This window comes from Bombina bombina, chromosome 1 (genome assembly GCF_027579735.1).
Source record: "Bombina bombina isolate aBomBom1 chromosome 1, aBomBom1.pri, whole genome shotgun sequence".
NCBI lineage: Eukaryota > Metazoa > Chordata > Amphibia > Anura > Bombinatoridae > Bombina > Bombina bombina.
In genome coordinates this window covers 838,574,968-838,593,703 of record NC_069499.1, presented here as the reverse complement: position 1 = coordinate 838,593,703, position 18,736 = coordinate 838,574,968, and the positions used below count along the sequence as shown (strand labels likewise).

The 18,736-nt window shown below is 42.2% G+C and overlaps 1 protein-coding gene across 1 annotated transcript in view; it reads right to left on the bottom strand.

Moving 5' to 3' along the window:
• Positions 1 to 18,736, bottom strand: part of AP1G1 (adaptor related protein complex 1 subunit gamma 1) — a gene marked incomplete in the record, with an annotated part of 574,973 nt that overhangs the window by 377,274 nt on the left and 178,963 nt on the right. The window contains 1 exon segment of the mRNA XM_053699458.1: positions 12,478 to 12,574. Within this exon segment, the coding sequence (XP_053555433.1) occupies positions 12,478 to 12,574 (97 nt within the window).

Below are 18,736 nucleotides of genomic sequence, written 5' to 3'. Positions count from 1 at the left end.
TCACACTGCAAGTTAGGCTAAAAGTTATATGCATACAGTATTGACCCAGTGAAGTGCCATTCCCCAGAATACTGAAGTGTAAACATATATACATAACAGCCTGATACCAGTTGCTACTACTGCATTTAAGGCTGAACTTACATTATATCGGTATTGGCAGTATTTTCTCAGTCAATTCCATTCCTCAGAAAATAATATACTGCAACATACCTCTTTGCAGGTGAAACTGCCCGCTGTCCCCTGATCTGAAGTTTACCTCACTCCTCAGAATGGCCGAGAACAGCAAAATGAATCTTAGTTACGTCCGCTAAGATCATACAAAAACTCAGGTAGAGTCTTCTTCAAATTCTACCTGAGAAGAAACAACACACTCCGCTGCTGTTTAAAATAACAAACTTTTGATTGAAGATATAAAACTAAATATAATAACCACAGTCCTCTCACACATCCTATCTATTAGTTGGGTGCAAGAGAATGACTGGGTGTGACGTAGAGGGGAGGAGCTATATAGCAGCTCTGCTTGGGTGATCCTCTTGCACTTCCTGTTGGGGAGGAGTTAATATCCCATAAGTAATGATGACCCGTGGACTGACTACACTTAACAGGAGAAAACTTTGATAAATAGGGAATCTATTATGGTCCCCAAGAAAACAACCCTTTTAGCTGGAACAAGGGAACTCTTTCCCAGATTCACTTTCCATCCGTGGGAACGTAGAAAAGACAAGATCTCTGTATGAGAGTTTGCTTGTTGAAAAGATTGTGCCTGAACCAAGATGTCGTCCAGATAGGGCGCCACTGCAATTCCCGAGACCTGATCACTGCCAAGAGAGCCCCCAGAACCTTTGAGAAAATTCTGGGAGCTGTGGCAAAGCCAAACAGAAGAGCCACAAACTGAAAGTGTTTGTCTAGAAAGGCAAATCTCAGGAACTTGTGATGATACCTGTGGATGGGAACATGAAGATACGCATCCTTCAGGTCTATGGTTGTCATGAACTGACCCTTTTGGATCAGAGGAAGAATGGAACGAATGGTTTCTATTTTGAAGGATGGTACCCTGAGAAACTTGTTGAGACACTTTAGGTCTAGAATAGGACGAAAAGTTCCCTCTTTTTAAGAACCACAAACAGATTTGAATAGAATCTCAGACCCTGTTCCCTTACAGGAACTGGAACCATCACTCCCAGGAAAGAAAGGTCCCGAACGCAATTCCAGAATGCCTCTCTTTATCTTGTCTGCAGATAATCTTGAGCGGTGGAACCTGCCACTGGGAGAAAAAGTTCTGAATTCTATTTTGTAACCCTGAGATACTATGTCCACAGCCCAGGGATCTGGGACATCTCATATCCATGCTTGATAAAACAGACAAAGTCGGGGGCAAACCCTTTATGCTGATTTAGACTCAGCTGCGGGCTTCTTAGATTGCTTCCCATTGTTCCAAGACTGATTGGGTTTCCAAGAAGACTTGGACTGTTCCTGTCTGGAAGAGGAAAAGGAAGATTTTCTTTTGAAGTTACAAAAGGAACAAAAATTGTGTCTTGTGGAAGAAGAGACCCTTTTCCACCTGTAATATCAGAAATTATTTCTGTCAGACCAGGTCCAAACAAGGTTTTACCCTTGTAAGGAAGTGCCAGAAGCTTGGACTTAGAAGAAACATCAGCTGACCAAGCCACAACTCCCTGCGGGCTAGCACAGCAAAGCCAGATTTTTTGGCTCCCAGTCTAATAACTTACATGGTAGCATCAGAGAAAAAGGAATTGGCTATATTGAGAGCCTTAATCCTGTCTTGGATCTCTTCCAAATGAGTCTCTACCTGAAGAGAATTAGACAAAGCGTTTGAACCAAATTGATGCCGCACTAGACACAGTGGCAATACAAACTACAGTTTGCCATTGAAGACCTTGATAAACATACATCTTCTTCAAATAAGCCTCCAGCTTTTTGTCCATTGGATTGTCAGGGTATTTGTGAGTGTCAGTAGAATATATATATATATATATATATATATATATATATATATATATATATATATATATATATATATATATATATATATATATATATATATATATATATATATAAAATAAGTATGCAATCAAATATTAAATTTGAGCATGCTTAATACCATTGCTGGATACATTCTGTGTATTGCAAATCTGATGTCAGAAATTGGCTGCCTTGCTGATTACACATCAGAATTCAGATCAGACCCCTCTCCCCACTCAATATGCTAAATTACACCTTTGTTCAATACATTTGCTCAGATCAAAATCTATGACTTAAACAATTGCCCTGATACTGACCTAGTTCAGGATGCCCCCTGTGGTGACAGACACAATTCTGCACTGTTTCAGATAAGCTAGCAGAATCCCAGGATATTGTAAGCTAACAGATACATGTGATAATCAACACGATGGCTCACTAGGTTCCATTTGAAGTCACAATACACATATGCATCTTGGAAAGTTGCTAGCAGATATCAGCATGTGGGAATCCAGTATTTCATGTGGAGTGGCTTGTGACTAATTTTCATATAAATGAATCCAACCTATATTATAAATTATCAAAATATTTAAATTATACCTCAGTATTAAATATAATAGAGAAGTCTGAGAGATTGGCTGTTTGCATAATATTAAATATGAAGTGAATTGAATAATAGCTGCATTTGTAGATTTAAAATGTGTTCCAAAATCTCAGAATATTAACACAGCTTCTTTAATTTTCAGATATCTGGATAGACAGAAGAGTGCCAATGCAGGGAGACTCATGCAATAAGTTGTCCCATAAATTATACCTTAATTGTATTTCCATGCATTCAAAAGAGATGTACAAATATGTGAGCTATATTTATATTGAAAAGGAATGAGACTCCAATAAGCATATTTTAACCCCTTAATGACCACAGCACTTTTCCATTTTCTGTCCGTTTGGGACCAAGGCTATTTTTACATTTTTGCGGTGTTTGTGTTTAGCTGTAATTTTCCTCTTACTCATTTACTGTACCCACACATATTATATACCGTTTTTCTCGCCATTAAATGGACTTTCTAAAGATACCAATATTTTCATCATATTTTATAATTTACTATAAAAAAAATTATAAAATATGAGGAAAAATTGAAAAAAACCCCACTTTTTCTAACTTTGACCCCCAAAATCTGTTACATATCTACAACCACCAAAAAACACCCATGCTAAATAGTTTCTAAATATTATGCTGAGTTTAGAAATACCCAATGTTTACATGTTCTTTGCTTTTTTTGCAAGTTATAGGGAAATAAATACAAGTAGCACTTTGCTATTTCCAAACCATTTTTTTTTCAAAATTAGCGCTAGTTACATTGGAACCCTGATATCTTTCAGGAATCTCTGAATATCCATTGACATGTATATATATATTTTTAGTAGACATCCCAAAGTATTGATCTAGGCCCATTTTGGTATATTTCATGCCACCATTTCACCGCCAAATGCGATCAAATAAAAAAAAATCGTTCACTTTTTCACAAATTTTTTTCACAAACTTTAGGTTTCTCACTGAAATTATTTACAAACAGCTTGTGCAATTATGGCACAAATGGTTGTAAATTCTTCTCTGGGATCCCCTTTGTTCAGAAATAGCATACTTATATGGCTTTGGTGTTGCTTTTTGGTAATTAGAATGCCACTAAATGCCACTGCGCACCACACGTGTATTATGCCCAGCAGTGAAGGGGTTAATTAGGGAGCATGTAGGGAGCTTTTTGGGGTAATTTTAGCTTTAGTGTAGTGTAGTAGACAACCCCAAGTATTGATCTAGGCCCATTTTGGTATATTTCATGCCACCATTTCACCGCCAAATGCGATCAAATTAAAAAAAACGTAAAATTTTTCAAAATTTTAGGTTTCTCACTGAAATCATTTACAAACAGCTTGTGCAGTTATGGCACAAATGGTTCTAAATGCTTCTCTGGGATCCCCTTTGTTCAGAAATAGCAGACATATATGGCTTTGGCGTTGCTTTTTGGTATTTTGAAGGCTGCTAAATGCCGCTGCGCATCACACGTGTATTATGGCTAGCAGTGAAGGGGTTAATTAGGTAGCTTGTAGGGAGCTTGCAGGGTTAATATTAGATTTAGTGTAGAGCTCAGCCTCCCACCTGAAACATCAGACCCCCTGATCCCTCCCAAACAGCTCTCTTCCCTCCCCCACCCCACAATTGTCCCCGCCATCTTAAGTACTGGCAGAAAGTCTGCCAGTACTAAAATAAAAGCTATATTTGTATTTTTTGGTGTGTTTTTTTTAAAGCATATTTACATATGCTGTTGTGTACTATCCCCCCTTAGCCCCCAACCTCACTGATCCCCCCCAAACAGCTCTATACCCCTCCCACTCTAACTTAATGGGCGCCATCTTGGGTACTGGCAGCTGTCTGCCAGTACCCAGTTTAGAAGAAAAAATTTATTTGTTTTACATTTTTTAGACTTTTCTGTAGTGTAGCTTCCCCCCCACACAAAAACCAACCCCCCACCCCTCCACGATCTCTTTTAGTGTTGATTTTTTTTGGTGTGCCTAGGCCACTTAACATTTTACTTTTATTCACTTTCCGTAGTGTAGCGGTTCCCACCCGCTCCCGCCCCGTGCACGCGCCCGCCACCCTCCGTGCACGCGCGCGCGTCCGTGCGCGCCCCCGACGGTCCCGCGCCCGATCCCGCCCCCCTCGACGTCACACGGCACACCGATGGCCGCCCACCCGCCTCCCAAGTCGGCTCCCACCCACCAACGATACCGGCCATCGATGTCCGGTGCAGAGAGGGCCACAGAGTGGCTCTCTCTGCATCGGATGGCCATGTCAGGTTATTGCAGGATGCCTCCATATCGAGGCATCACTGCAATAACCGGAAAGCAGCTGGAAGCGAGCAGGATCGCTTCCAGCTGCTTTCCAAACCGAGGACGTGCAGGGTACGTCCTCAGGCGTTAACTGCCTTTTTTTTCAGGACGTACCCTGCACGTCCTCGGTCATTAAGGGGTTAATATAGAATTGGTAATATACTCGTGTTTGGTCTATATATATTGAACATATAATTTATTAATGCTGGAAATTATAGGTGTGTTTAATGAACATATTGAGGTATATATCAATTAAGCTGTAGCAGTGTTGAAAACGAAAATGTTTTTAATGCCTGTCGCCATCTGGTGGTTTATGACAGAATTCCAAACAAAAAGTATTTAAATTATCATTGAATTTAAAAGGAAAATTATCAATTTCATTATATGGCAGTTTCAGAAACGGGAAAAAAATGCAAAACAGCATAGCCCTGTGAATATAGAAAAAAGCAAGAGGCACAAAGGAAGTGGGGATTAAATAAAAAAATTATTTGGCACCAAGTATGACGCACACTGCAAAATGAATTTTTTTGGAGCTAACATCCGGAAATGATGCAACTCGCGCCATGGCAGACGCAACCTTGTGCAAGGAACCTGGCGTCAACTAAGACGCCGGAAATGGAGAATTTGCGTCACCGAATGTACCTTCGCGCCCAAAAAATCTTGCGACAGGAATGACGCAATAAATAACATAATTTATGCTTACCTGATAAATTTATTTCTCTTGTAGTGTATCCAGTCCACGGATCATCCATTCCTTGTGGGATATATTCCCTTCCCAACAGGAAGTTGCAAGAGGATCACCCACAGCAGAGCTGCTATATAGCTCCTTCCCTCACATGTCATATCCAGTCATTCGACCGAAACAAGACAAGAAAGGAGAAACCATAGGGTGCAGTGGTGACTGTAGTTTAATTAAAAATTTAGACCTGCCTTAAAAGACAGGGCGGGCCGTGGACTGGATACACTACAAGAGAAATAAATTTATCAGGTAAGCATAAATTATGTTTTCTCTTGTTAAGTGTATCCAGTCCACGGATCATCCATTACTTGTGGGATACCAATACCAAAGCTTAAGTACACGGATGATGGGAGGGACAAGGCAGGGACTTAAACGGAAGGAACCACTGCCTGTAGAACCTTTCTCCCAAAAACAGCCTCCGAAGAAGCAAGAGTGTCAAATTTTTAAAATTTTGAAAAAGTGTGAAGTGAAGACCAAGTCGCAGCCTTGCAAATCTGTTCAACAGAGGCCTCATTCTTAAAGGCCCAGGTGGAAGCCACAGCTCTAGTGGAATGAGCTGTAATCCTTTCAGGGAGCTGCTGTCCAGCAGTCTCATAGGCTAAGCGTATTATGCTTCGAAGCCAAAAGGAGAGAGAGGTTGTCGAAGCTTTTTGACCTCTCCTCTGTCCAGAATAAACGACAAACAGGGCAGATATGTGACGAAAATCTTTAGTTGCCTGCAAGTAGAACTTCAAGGCACGGACTACGTCCAGATTATGCAAAAGACGTTCCTTCTTTGAAGAAGGATTAGGGCACAATGATGGAACAACAATCTCTTGATTGATATTCCTGTTAGAAACCACCTTAGGTAAAAACCCAGGTTTAGTACGTAGAACTACCTTGTCTGAATGGAAAATCAGATAAGGAGAATCACAATGCAAGGCAGATAACTCCGAGACTCTTCGAGCTGAGGAAATAGCCATCAAAAACAGAACTTTCCAAGATAAAAGTTTAATATCAATGGAATGAAGGGGTTCAAACGGAACTCCTTGAAGAACCTTAAGAACCAAGTTTAAGCTCCACGGAGGAGCAACAGTTTTAAACACAGGCTTAATCCTAGCCAAAGCCTGACAAAAAGCCTGGACGTCTGGAACTTCTGCCAGACGCTTGTGCAAAAGAATAGACAGAGCAGAAATCTGTCCCTTTAACGAACTAGCTGATAAGCCTTTTTCCAAACCCTCTTGGAGAAAGGACAATATCCTAGGAATCCTAACCTTACTCCATGAGTAACGCTTGGATTCGCACCAATACAGGTATTTACGCCATATCTTATGGTAGATTTTCCTGGCAACAGGCTTTCGTGCCTGTATTAAGGTATCAATAACTGACTCGGAGAAGCCACGCTTTGATAGGATCAAGCGTTCAATCTCCATGCAGTCAGTCTCAGAGAAATTAGATTTGGATGATTGAAAGGACCTTGTATTAGAAGGTCTTGTCTCAGAGGTAGAGTCCATGGTGGACAGGACGACATGTCCACTAGGTCTGCATACCAGGTCCTGCGTGGCCACGCAGGCGCTATCAGAATCACCGATGCTCTCTCCTGTTTGACCTTGGCAATCAGTCGAGGCAGCAGAGGAAACGGTGGAAACACATAAGCCATGTTGAAGAACCAAGGAGCTGCTAGAGCATCTATCAGCGTCTCTCCCGGGTCCCTGGACCTGGATCCGTAACGAGGAAGTTTGGCGTTCTGGCGAGACGCCATGAGATCCAGTTCTGGTTTGCCCCAACGATAGACCAGTTGAGCAAACACCTCCGGATGGAGTTCCCACTCCCCCGGATGAAAAGTCTGACGACTTAGAAAGTCCGCCTCCCAGTTCTCCACGCCTGGGATGTGGATCGCTGACAAGTGGCAGGAGTGAGACTCTGCCCAGCGAATTATCTTGGAGACTTCTAACATCGCTAGGGAACTCCTGGTTCCCCCTTGATGGTTGATGTAAGCCACAGTCGTGATGTTGTCCGACTGGAATCTGATGAACCTCAGTGTTGCTAACTGAGGCCAAGCTAGAAGAGCATTGAATATTGCTCTTAACTCCAGAATATTTATTGGGAGGAGTTTCTCCTCCTGAGTCCACGATCCCTGAGCCTTCAGGGAATTCCAGACTGCGCCCCAGCCTAGAAGGCTGGCATCTGTTGTTACAATCGTCCAATCTGGCCTGCGAAAGGACATACCCTTGGACAGATGGACCCGAGATAGCCACCAGAGAAGAGAATCTCTGGTCTCTTGATCCAGATTTAGTAGGGGTGACAAATCCCCATTCCACTGACCTAGCATGCACAATTGCAGCGGTCTGAGATGCAGACGCGCAAATGGCACTATGTCCATTGCCGCTACCATTAAGCCGATTACTTCCATGCACTGAGCCACTGACGGGCGTGGAATGGAATGAAGGACACTGCAAGCATTTAAAAGTTTTGATAACCTGGCCTCCGTCAGGTAAATTTTAATTTCTACAGAATCTATCAGAGTCCCTAGGAAGGAGACTCTTGTGAGTGGTGATAGAGAACTCCTTTCCATGTTCACCTTCCACCCATGCGACCTCAGAAATGCCAGAACTATCTCTGTATGAGACTTGGCAATTTGAAAGCTTGACGCCTGTATCAGGATGTCGTCTAGATACGGAGCCACCGCTATGCCTCGCGGTCTTAGAACCGCCAGAAGTGAGCCCAGAACCTTTGTAAAGATTCTCGGGGCCGTAGCCAACCCGAAGGGGAGAGCTACAAATTGGTAATGCCTGTCTAGAAAGGCAAATCTTAGGAACCAATGATGATCTTTGTGAATTGGTATGTGAAGGTAGGCATCCTTTAAGTCCACTGTGGTCATGTACTGACCCTCTTGGATCATGGGCAGGATGGTCCGAATAGTTTCCATTTTGAATGATGGAACTCTTAGGAATTTGTTTAAGATCTTTAGGTCCAAAATTGGTCTGAAGGTATCCTCTTTTTTGGGAACCACGAACAGATTTGAATAAAATCCCTGTCCTTGTTCCGTCCGCGGAACTGGGTGGATTACCCCCATTACTAGGAGGTCTTGTACACAGCGTAGGAATGCCTCTTTCTTTATCTGGTTTTCTGATAATCTTGAAAGATGAAATCTCCCTTGAGGAGGAGAAGCCTTGAAGTCCAGAAGATATCCCTGAGATATGATCTCCAACGCCCAGGGATCCTGGACATCTTTTGCCCACGCCTGGGCGAAGAGAGAAAGTCTGCCCCCCACTAGATCCGTTTCCGGATAGGGGGCCGTTCCTTCATGCTGTCTTGGGGGCAGTAGCAGGTTTTCTGGCCTGCTTGCCCTTGTTCCAGGACTGGTTAGGTTTCCAGGCCTGTCTGAAATGAGCAACAGTTCTTTCCTGTTTTGGAGCGGAGGAAGCTGATGCTGCTCCTGCCATGAAATTTCGAAAGGCACGAAAATTAGACTGTTTGGCCTTTGATTTGGCCCTGTTCTGAGGAAGGGTATGCCCCTTACCTCCAGTAATGTCAGCAATAATTTCCTTCAAGCCGGGCCCGAATAAGGTCTGCCCCTTGAAAGGAATATTAAGTAATTTAGATTTAGAAGTCACGTCAGCTGACCAGGATTTAAGCCATAGCGCCCTACGCGCCTGGATGGCGAATCCGGAGTTCTTAGCCGTTAGTTTAGTCAAATGTACAATGGCATCAGAAACAAATGAGTTAGCTAGCTTAAGTGATTTAAGCTTGTCCATAATTTCATCCAATGGAGCTGTGTGAATGGCCTCTTCCAGAGACTCAAACCAGAATGCCGCAGTAGCAGTGACAGGCGCAATGCATGCAAGGGGCTGCAGGATAAAACCTTGTTGAACAAACATTTTCTTAAGGTAACCTTCTAATTTTTTATCCATTGGATCCGAAAAAGCACAACTATCCTCAACCGGGATAGTGGTACGCTTTGCTAAAGTAGAAACTGCTCCCTCCACCTTAGGGACCGTCTGCCATAAGTCCTGTGTAGTGGCGTCTATTGGAAACATTTTTCTAAATATAGGAGGTGGGGAAAAGGGCACACCGGGTCTATCCCACTCCTTGCTAATAATTTCTGTAAGCCTTTTAGGTATAGGGAAAACATCAGTAAACACCGGTACCGCATAGTATCTATCTAGCCTACACAATTTCTCTGGAATTGCAACTGTGTTACAGTCGTTCAGAGCAGCTAAAACCTCCCCAAGCAATACACGGAGGTTCTCAAGCTTAAATTTAAAATTAGAGATCTCTGAATCAGGTTTCCCCGGATCAGATCCGTTACCCACAGAATGAAGCTCTCCGTCCTCATGTTCTGCAAACTGTGACGCAGTATCAGACATGGCTCTTACAGCACCAGCGCGCTCTGCATCTCTCCTAATCCCAGAGCTATCGTGCTTGCCTCTCAATTCTGGCAATCTAGATAATACTTCTGACAGGGTATTATTCATGATTGTAGCCATGTCCTGTAAAGTAATTGCTATGGGCGTCTCTGATGTACTTGGCGCCATAATAGCATGCGCCCCCTGAGTGGGAGGCGAAGGTACTGACACGTGAGGAGAGTTAGTCGGCATAACTCCCCCCTCGTCGTCTGGTGATAATTCTTTTATAGATAAAGACTGACCTTTATTATTTAAAGTGAAATCAATACATTTAGTACACATATTCCTATGGGGCTCCACACTGGCTTTCAAACATAATGAACAAGTAGATTCATCTATGTCAGACATGTTTAAACAGACTAGCAATAAGACTGGCAAGCTTGAAAAACACTTCACAATAAGTTTACAAGCAATATAAAAACCGCTACTGCGCCTTTAAGAAGCACAAAACCTGTCTCAAGTTGAAATAACAATGAACCAAAGCAGTTATACCAACCACATTTTCACAGTAAATGTATTAAGTTAGCAGAGCATTGCACCCACTTGCAAATGGATGATTAACCCCTTAATACCCAAAACGGATAAACAATAGAGAAAAACGTTTTTTAACACAGTCAAACACACTGTCACAGCTCTGCTGTGACTGATTACCTCCCTCAATATGACTTTTGAAGCCTTTTGAGCCCTCTATAGAAGTCCTGGATCATGCAGGAAGAAGCAGGAAGACTGAGTCTGAATTTTTACTGCGCAAAAAAGCGCTAAAATAGGCCCCTCCCACTCATATTACAACAGTGGGAAGCCTCAGTTAACTGTTTCTATGCAGAAATTAAGCCAGCCATGTGGAAAAATTATGCCCCAATAAGTTTTATCACCAAATGTACGTTATAAAATGATTAAACATGCCAGCAAACGTTTTAAAACACATTTTTTAAAGAGTATATATCTCTATTAATAAGCCTGATACCAGTCGCTTTCACTGCATTTAAGGCTTTACTTACATTACTTCGGTATCAGCAGCATTTTCTTAGTCAATTCCATTCCTTAGAAAAATATTTTACTGCACATACCTTAGTTGCAGGAAAACCTGCACGCCATATATTTCTATTAATAAGCCTGATACCAGTCGCTTTCACTGCATTTAAGGCTTTACTTACATTACTTCGGAATCAGCAGCATTTTCTTAGTCAATTCCATTCCTTAGAAAAATATTTTACTGCACATACCTTAGTTGCAGGAAAACCTGCACGCCATTCCCTTTCTGAAGTTACCTCACTCCTCAGAATGTGTGAGAACAGCAAGTGGATCTTAGTTACTTCTGCTAAGATCATAGAAAACGCAGGCAGATTCTTCTTCCAAATACTGCCTGAGAAAAACAGCACACTCCGGTGCCATTTAAAAATAACAAACTTTTGATTGAAGAAATAAACTAAGTATAAAACACCACAGTCCTCTCACGACCTCCATCTATGTTGAGGGTTGCAAGAGAATGACTGGATATGACATGTGAGGGGAGGAGCTATATAGCAGCTCTGCTGTGGGTGATCCTCTTGCAACTTCCTGTTGGGAAGGGAATATATCCCACAAGTAATGGATGATCCGTGGACTGGATACACTTAAAAAGAGAAATTAGCATTTTGCGGCCTCGCAAGCCTAATTTTGCCAGCGAAAATTTATGAAAACAATCCATTTTGAAGAAAAGACTATACCCCAGGTAAGAAAAAATAACTTCCTAAATATGTTTTCCCCATTTTGAAACTGATAGTCTGCAAAAGGAAATATACATACACCTGACTCATGGCAAATATAAGTACAATACATATATTTAGAACTTTACATTAATACATAAAGTACCAAACCATAGCCGAGTATGTCTTAAGTAATGAAAACATACTTACCGAAAGACACCCATCCACATATAGCAGATAGCGAAACCAGTACTGAAACAGTTATCAGTAGAGGTAATGGAATAAGAGTATATTGTCTATCTAAAAAGGGAGGTAGGAGATTAATCTCTACGACTGATAACAGAGAACCTTTGAAAAGATTTCCCGCAAGGAAAACCATAGAATTCAATAGGTGAAACTCCCTTCACATCCCTCTGACATTCACTGTACTCTGAGAGGAATCGGGCTTCAAAATGCTGAGAAGCGCATATCACAGAAGAAAATCAAGCACAAACTTACTTCACCACCTCCATAGGGAGGCAAAGTTTGTAAAACTGAATTGTGGGTGTGGTGAGGGGTGTATTTATAGGCATTTTGAGGTTTGGGAAACTTTGCCCTTCCTGGTAGGATTGTATATCCCATACGTCACTAGCTCATGGACTCTTGCCAATTACATGAAAAAAATGTTATTTAAAAATAAGCAGAATTATACATTTTAACAAAAACCTCTAAAATAGGCTATATAAATGGATCATCATCAAAACATTTATGCAAAGAAAAAGCGAGTGTACAATGTCTCTAAGTCCCTCATACATACCATGGTTTTTCTCATTGAGCAGATTCTTAGTTGCTGGTAAGAACATCTCCATAAGTTCTGGGACTTTTCTGATGACGTGAACAGCGCAGAGTGCCGCCTGTGTCAAACACCCAGGAAAAATACAAATAATGATGCGTAATGAAAATTGACATAAAATAGATGAAAACAATAAAAAAAGTATAAAGCATTAAATACCTAAGAAAAGCAAATTTTATTATTATTTACTTTACAGCTTGTGTTTTTTTATGAAATGTACTCAGTACTAGGTGTCATTCAAAAGGTTAGTATTTTTAGGAGCCAGACAAACTGAATTTTTAGATACGATACCACAATTTATGCTTACCTGATAAATGTATTTCTTTCCGGATATGGAGAGTCCACAATGTCATTAATTACTAGTGGGAATATCACTCCTGGCCAGCAGGAGGAGGCAAAGAGCACCCCACAGCAAAGCTTCTAAGTGTCACTCCCTACCCATAATCCCCAGTCTTTCGACCAAAGGGAAATAGAAAAAAGGAATAACACAAAGATGTAGAGGTGCCTGAGGTTTAGGAAAAAAAAATAACTGTCTTGAAAATCAAGGGTGGGGTTGTGGACTCTCCATATCCGGAAATAAATAAATTTATTAGGTAAGCATAAATTTTGTTTTCTTTCCTAAGATATGAAGAGTCCACCACGTCATCAATTACTAGTGGGAACCGATACCCAAGCTAGAGGACACAGATGACTAGGGAGGGAGAACAAGACAGGCAGACCTAAACAGAAGGCACCACCGCTTGAAGAACCTTTCTCCAAAAAGAAGCTTCAGCCGAGGTAAAAGTATCAAATTTGGAAAAAGTATGCAGAGAGGACCAAGTTGCAGCCTCGCAAATCTGTTCCACAGAAGCTTCATTTTTTAAAAACGCCCAAGAAGAGGAGACAGCCCTCGTGAAGTGAGCTGTAATTCTCTCAGGAGGCTGCTGACCAGCAGTCTCATAAGCAAAACGAATTATACTTCTCAAGAAAGAAACGCAGTAGAAGCTTTCTGACCTTTCCGCTTTCCAGAGAAACAAACAGAGCACGCACAACATCCAAATTGTGCAACAAACATTCCTTATGAGGAGGATTAGGACATGGAGAAGGAACAACAATTTCCTGATTAATATTTCTATCTGAAACCACTTTAGGAAGAAAACCCAACTTAGTACGAATAACCGCCTTATCAGCATGAAAGATAAGGTAAGGCAAATCACACTGCAAATCCGAGAGTTCGGAGACTCTCCAAGCAGAAGAGATAGCAATAAGAAACAAAACCTTCCAAGATAAAAACTTAAAGGGACACTGTACCCAAAAATTTTCTTTTGTAATTCAGAAAGAGCATGCAATTTTAAGCAACTTTCTAATTTACTCCTATTATCAATTTTTCTTCGTTCTCTTGCTATCATTATTTGAAAAAGAAGGCATCTAAGCTTTTTTTTTGGTTTCAGTACTCTGGACAGCACTTTATTGGTGGATGAATTTATCCACCAATCAGCAAGGACAACCCAGGTTGTTCACCAAAAATGGGCCGGCATCTAAACTTACATTCTTGCATTTCAAATAAAGATACCAAGAGAAAGAAGAAAATTTTATAATAGGAGTAAATTAGAAAGTTGCTTAAAATTTCATGCTCAATCTGAATCACGAAAGAAAATTTTTGGGTACAGTGTCCCTTTAATATCTATGGAATGCATGGCTCAAATGGAGCCTGCTGCAAAACTTTTAGAACGAGGTAAGGTTTAAGAACAAGGTTAAGGCTCCAAGGAGGAGCAACAGACTTAAACACAGGCTTGATTCTGACCAGGGCCTGACAAAAAGATTGCACATCTGGCACATCTGCCAGATGCTTGAAAAACAAAATAGAAAATCTGACCCTTCAGGGTACTGACAAACCCTTCTCCAGACCTTCCTGGAGAAAGGACAAAATCCTAGGAATCCTAACCATACTCCAAGAGTAATTCTTAGATTCTCACCAATAAAGGTATTTACGCCATACCTTATGGAAAAACTTTCTAGTAACAGGCTTGCCAGCCTGAATCATGGTCTCAATGACCGACTCAGAAAAACCACGCTTAGACAGAACTAAGCGTTCAATCTCCAAGCAGTCAGCTTCAGAGAAACGACATTTGGATGAAGGAATGGACCCTGAGTTAGAAAGTCCTTTATCAGAGGCAACCTCCAAGGTGGAAGAGATGACATCTTCACTAGGTCTGCATACCAGATCCTGCGAGCCACGCAGGGGCTATTGGAATTACTAATGCTCTCTCCTGAGACATGCGAGCAAAGACTCGTGGAAGGAGAGAAAACAGAGAAAACATATGACAGACTGAAATCTAAAGGAACCGCCAAAGCATCTATTCAGGGCGGTCTGCGGATCTCTCGACCTTGAACCGTACCTTGGAAGCTTGGCGTTGTGCCGAAATGCCATCAGATCCAACTCCGGCATTCACCATTTGAGGGTTAACCAGAAGAACACCTGCGGATGGAGTGCCCACTCCCCAGCATGACATGTCTGTCTGCTCAGGAAGTCCGCTTCCCAGTAGTCCACCCTAGAATGGTGATGGCAGATAGAAAGCAATTGTAAGCTTCTGCCTACTGAACAATCTGAGCCATAATGGCTAGGAAACTCGGAGTTACCCCCTGGTGGTTTATGTAAGCCACTGGGGAGATATTGACCGACTGGAGCCTGATAAACCTGGCTAAGGACAACTGAGGTCAAATCAAAATTGAGAATCGCTTCCCAAACTGTTCCCCAGCCCTGCAGGCTGGCATCAGTGGTCACAATCACCCAGGAAGGTCTCTGGAACCATGTGCCCAGAGACAGATGCTCCTGAGCCAGCATGGAAGAGATCCTCTTGACAACTGATCTAGATCTATCTTCAAAGACGGATCTGCATTTTCCTCTTCTCCTAAAGAGAGGCAATAGGAAGTAATCCTTGATTTTCTGACCTCTGTCAGTAATATTTTCATAGACAGGGAAATTATTATTGTCCCTAAGAAAACTACCCTTGTAATTAGAACAAGGGAACTCTTTTCCAGATTTGATTCCATCCATGAGAAGATAGAAAAGACAACAATCTCTCTGAATGAGAGTTTGCTAGAATAAAAGATGGCACCTGAACCATATGTCGTCCAGGAAGATTGCCCCTGCAATACCCCGAGACCTGAAAGTCTTTCTAGAAGGGCGAATCTCAGGAACTTGAGAAGATTCCTTAGGATGGAAACATGAAGATACGCACCCTTCAGGTCTATGTTTGTCATGAACAGACCCTCTAACCAAAGGAAGAATGGAACGAATGGATTCCATTTTGAAGGACGGTACTCGAAAACTAGTCGTACAGAATCCTAGGCCCTATTCCCTTACTGGAACCGGGACTATCACTCCCAGGGAGGAAGGTCCTGAACACAGTTCAAGAATGCCTCTCTTTTTACCTGGTCTGCAGATAATCTGAAAGGAGAAATCTGCCCCTTGGAGGGAAAGTCTAGAATTCTATTTAAAACCTTAAGATACTACCCCAAGGATCTGGGACATCTCGTATCCATATCCAACTCTTGATCGGGTTAAACCCAACATGCTAATTTAGACTCAACAGCGGGTTTCTTAAATTACTTCTCTATGTTCCAAGACTGATTGGGTTACCAAGAAGACTTGGACTGTTCCTGCTTGGAAGAGGAGGACTTTCCTTTGAAAAGGAACTTAAACTACCTTTAAGTCTATTCTACTTTTTTTGTGGTATAAAAGACCCTTTTCCACCAGAAATATCAAAAATCACTTCTACCAGATCAGGTCTAAACAAGGTCAAACCCTAGTAAGGAAGCGCCCAAAGTTTGGACTTAGGGGTAACACCCGCTCACCAAGATCTTAGCCACAGCACACTACAGGCTAGCACAGTAATGCCAGATATCTTGGCTCTTAAATATTTTTGCCCTACCAGTATAGGGAATCAAACCTGTAACTCTCAGTTACTAAACTGCTTACTTAGCCATTATGCTATTCAAGCAGCACCCAGATTAAACTTGCATGGAAGCATCAGACAAAGGAATTGGCTAGCCTGAGAGCCTGAATTCTGTCTTTGAACTCCTCTAAAGGAGCCTATATCAAAATTAAATAAGACAAGGCGTGCACCAATAAGATGCCGCACTTGAAACAGTGGCAATACAAACTGCAGGTTGCCATTAAAGATCTTGAACTTAACCTACGTTTTCATTCAAATAAGGTTCCAGCTTCTTGTCCCTAGGATGCGGAAAACAGCAGCTATCCTCTATAGGGATCATAGTTCTCTTAGCCAGATTAGAAAAAAGGTTCCTTCTACTTAAGGCACGTGCACACTATCTTTAATAGAGTCAGCGACAGGAAACATCTTTTTAAAGACTGGATACGGTGAGAAAAATCCCTGGTTTCTCCCATTCCTGTGAATCATCTCCGTTGCACGGTCTAGAAACATGTTCATGGAGGAAGAAACATCATAGAATTTATTAGATTTACTATACTTCCCAGGGTTGACAACAACAAGAGTATCATAGTCGTCCAAAGTAGCCAAAACCTCCTTTAACAAAACAGAAGGTGTTCAAGCTAAAATCTGAACGCTACTTCTTCAGCATCAGATAAAGAAATTATACTGTCCAAATCTGAGAATCCACCCTCAGAAGCTACAGACGTATCATCATCACACTTATGGAGGACCAACTGTGTAGCAGCAGCTGGAACAGAACCCTTACTATATGAATCTCTAAGTTTCCTCTTGCTTATTGTCTTTAACATAGAAAAAAACATACCACAGAAGAAACCTGCACAGCCATTTCTGCCAGCAAATAAACTCCTCCAGGAGATTAAGAGAAACCGCAGGGCACTGCATGAGACGCCATTGAGGCTTGGGACGTATAAGGAGAAGGCTGTGGCATTGCCTGAACAGCATCATCCTGAGAAACATTGGGTTCAGCGGCAACAATCTATCGCTACCTGAGAAATTTCTAGCTAAGCAAGCAGCACAGAATTGCATAAAACGTCAGGGTGCCAGGAATCAGACTGAGGCGAGAAGTGCACAAATAATCACACCTTTATTAATAGCAAAAAATAATAAAAAGTCCACAAGTCAAAAAAGTTAGGAGTCAAAACCAGAGCTGATAGACGAGCCGAGTCAGGAGCCAAAGCAAATAGTCAGACGAGCTGAGTCAGGAGCCAAAGCGAGTAGTCAGACGAGCCAAGGATCAGGAACCAGGAGGGACGTCAGACAGCCAGGTAATACACAGGAACTGGAACTACCACAAACAGGTCTGAGACAACGCAAGGACAAAAAGGCTTATTGGGTAAACGGGCATGGAAGGCACGGAGGAAGGCGGGAGCATGAACATCAGAGGAGGGAACCCATGAATGCTCCTCCGGACCGTAACCCCTCCAGTGAACCAAATACTGTACGCGGCCCCTAGACATACGAGAGTAAATAATGCTGCTGGCCTCATATTCTTCATGGTTGTCAACAAAGATAGGACGGGGACGAGGCAACACAGTGGTAAACCAATTACAAATCAATGGTTTTAAGAGGGAGACATGAAAAACATTGGAGATGCGCATTGCAGGAGGAAGGTCAAGAGCGTAGGCCACAGGATTGACCCGTCGGAGTATTCGAAAAGGACCAACATAACGGGGAGCCACCTTATTGGAAGGCACACAAAGGTTGAAGTTGCGGGCGGACAGCCAAACCCAGTCACCAACCTGTTAGGAAGGCGCGGGCAGCCGCCCACGATCAGCCTGGAACTTTTTGCGCTGCATAGAACGATGAAGGCAATCCTGAATCTGCACCCACGTGGAACGGAGTTGCCGGAGATGCTCCTCCAAAGCCGGAATACCCTGAGACATGAATGAATCAGGCAACAAGGATGGTTGAAACCCATCATTCGCCATGAACAGGGATAACTTGGAGGAAGCATTAATAGCACTATTACGAGCAAAATCTGCCCAAGGTAACAGTTCAGACCAATTATTGTGGTGATCTGAGACATAGCAATGGAGGAACTGTTCCAGAGCTTGATTAGACTGTTCCGCAGCCCCATTAGATTGAGGGTGATATGCCAAGGAGAAGGAAAGCTGGATCCCCATTTGAGCACAGAAGGAACGCCAAAATCTGAAGACAAACTGGCTACTCTGGTACACTATCTCCTTGGGTAACCCATGTAAACGGAAGACCTCCTGGGCAAAAATTGAAGCAAGCTCCTGAGCGGAAGGCAGCTTCTTCAAGGGAAT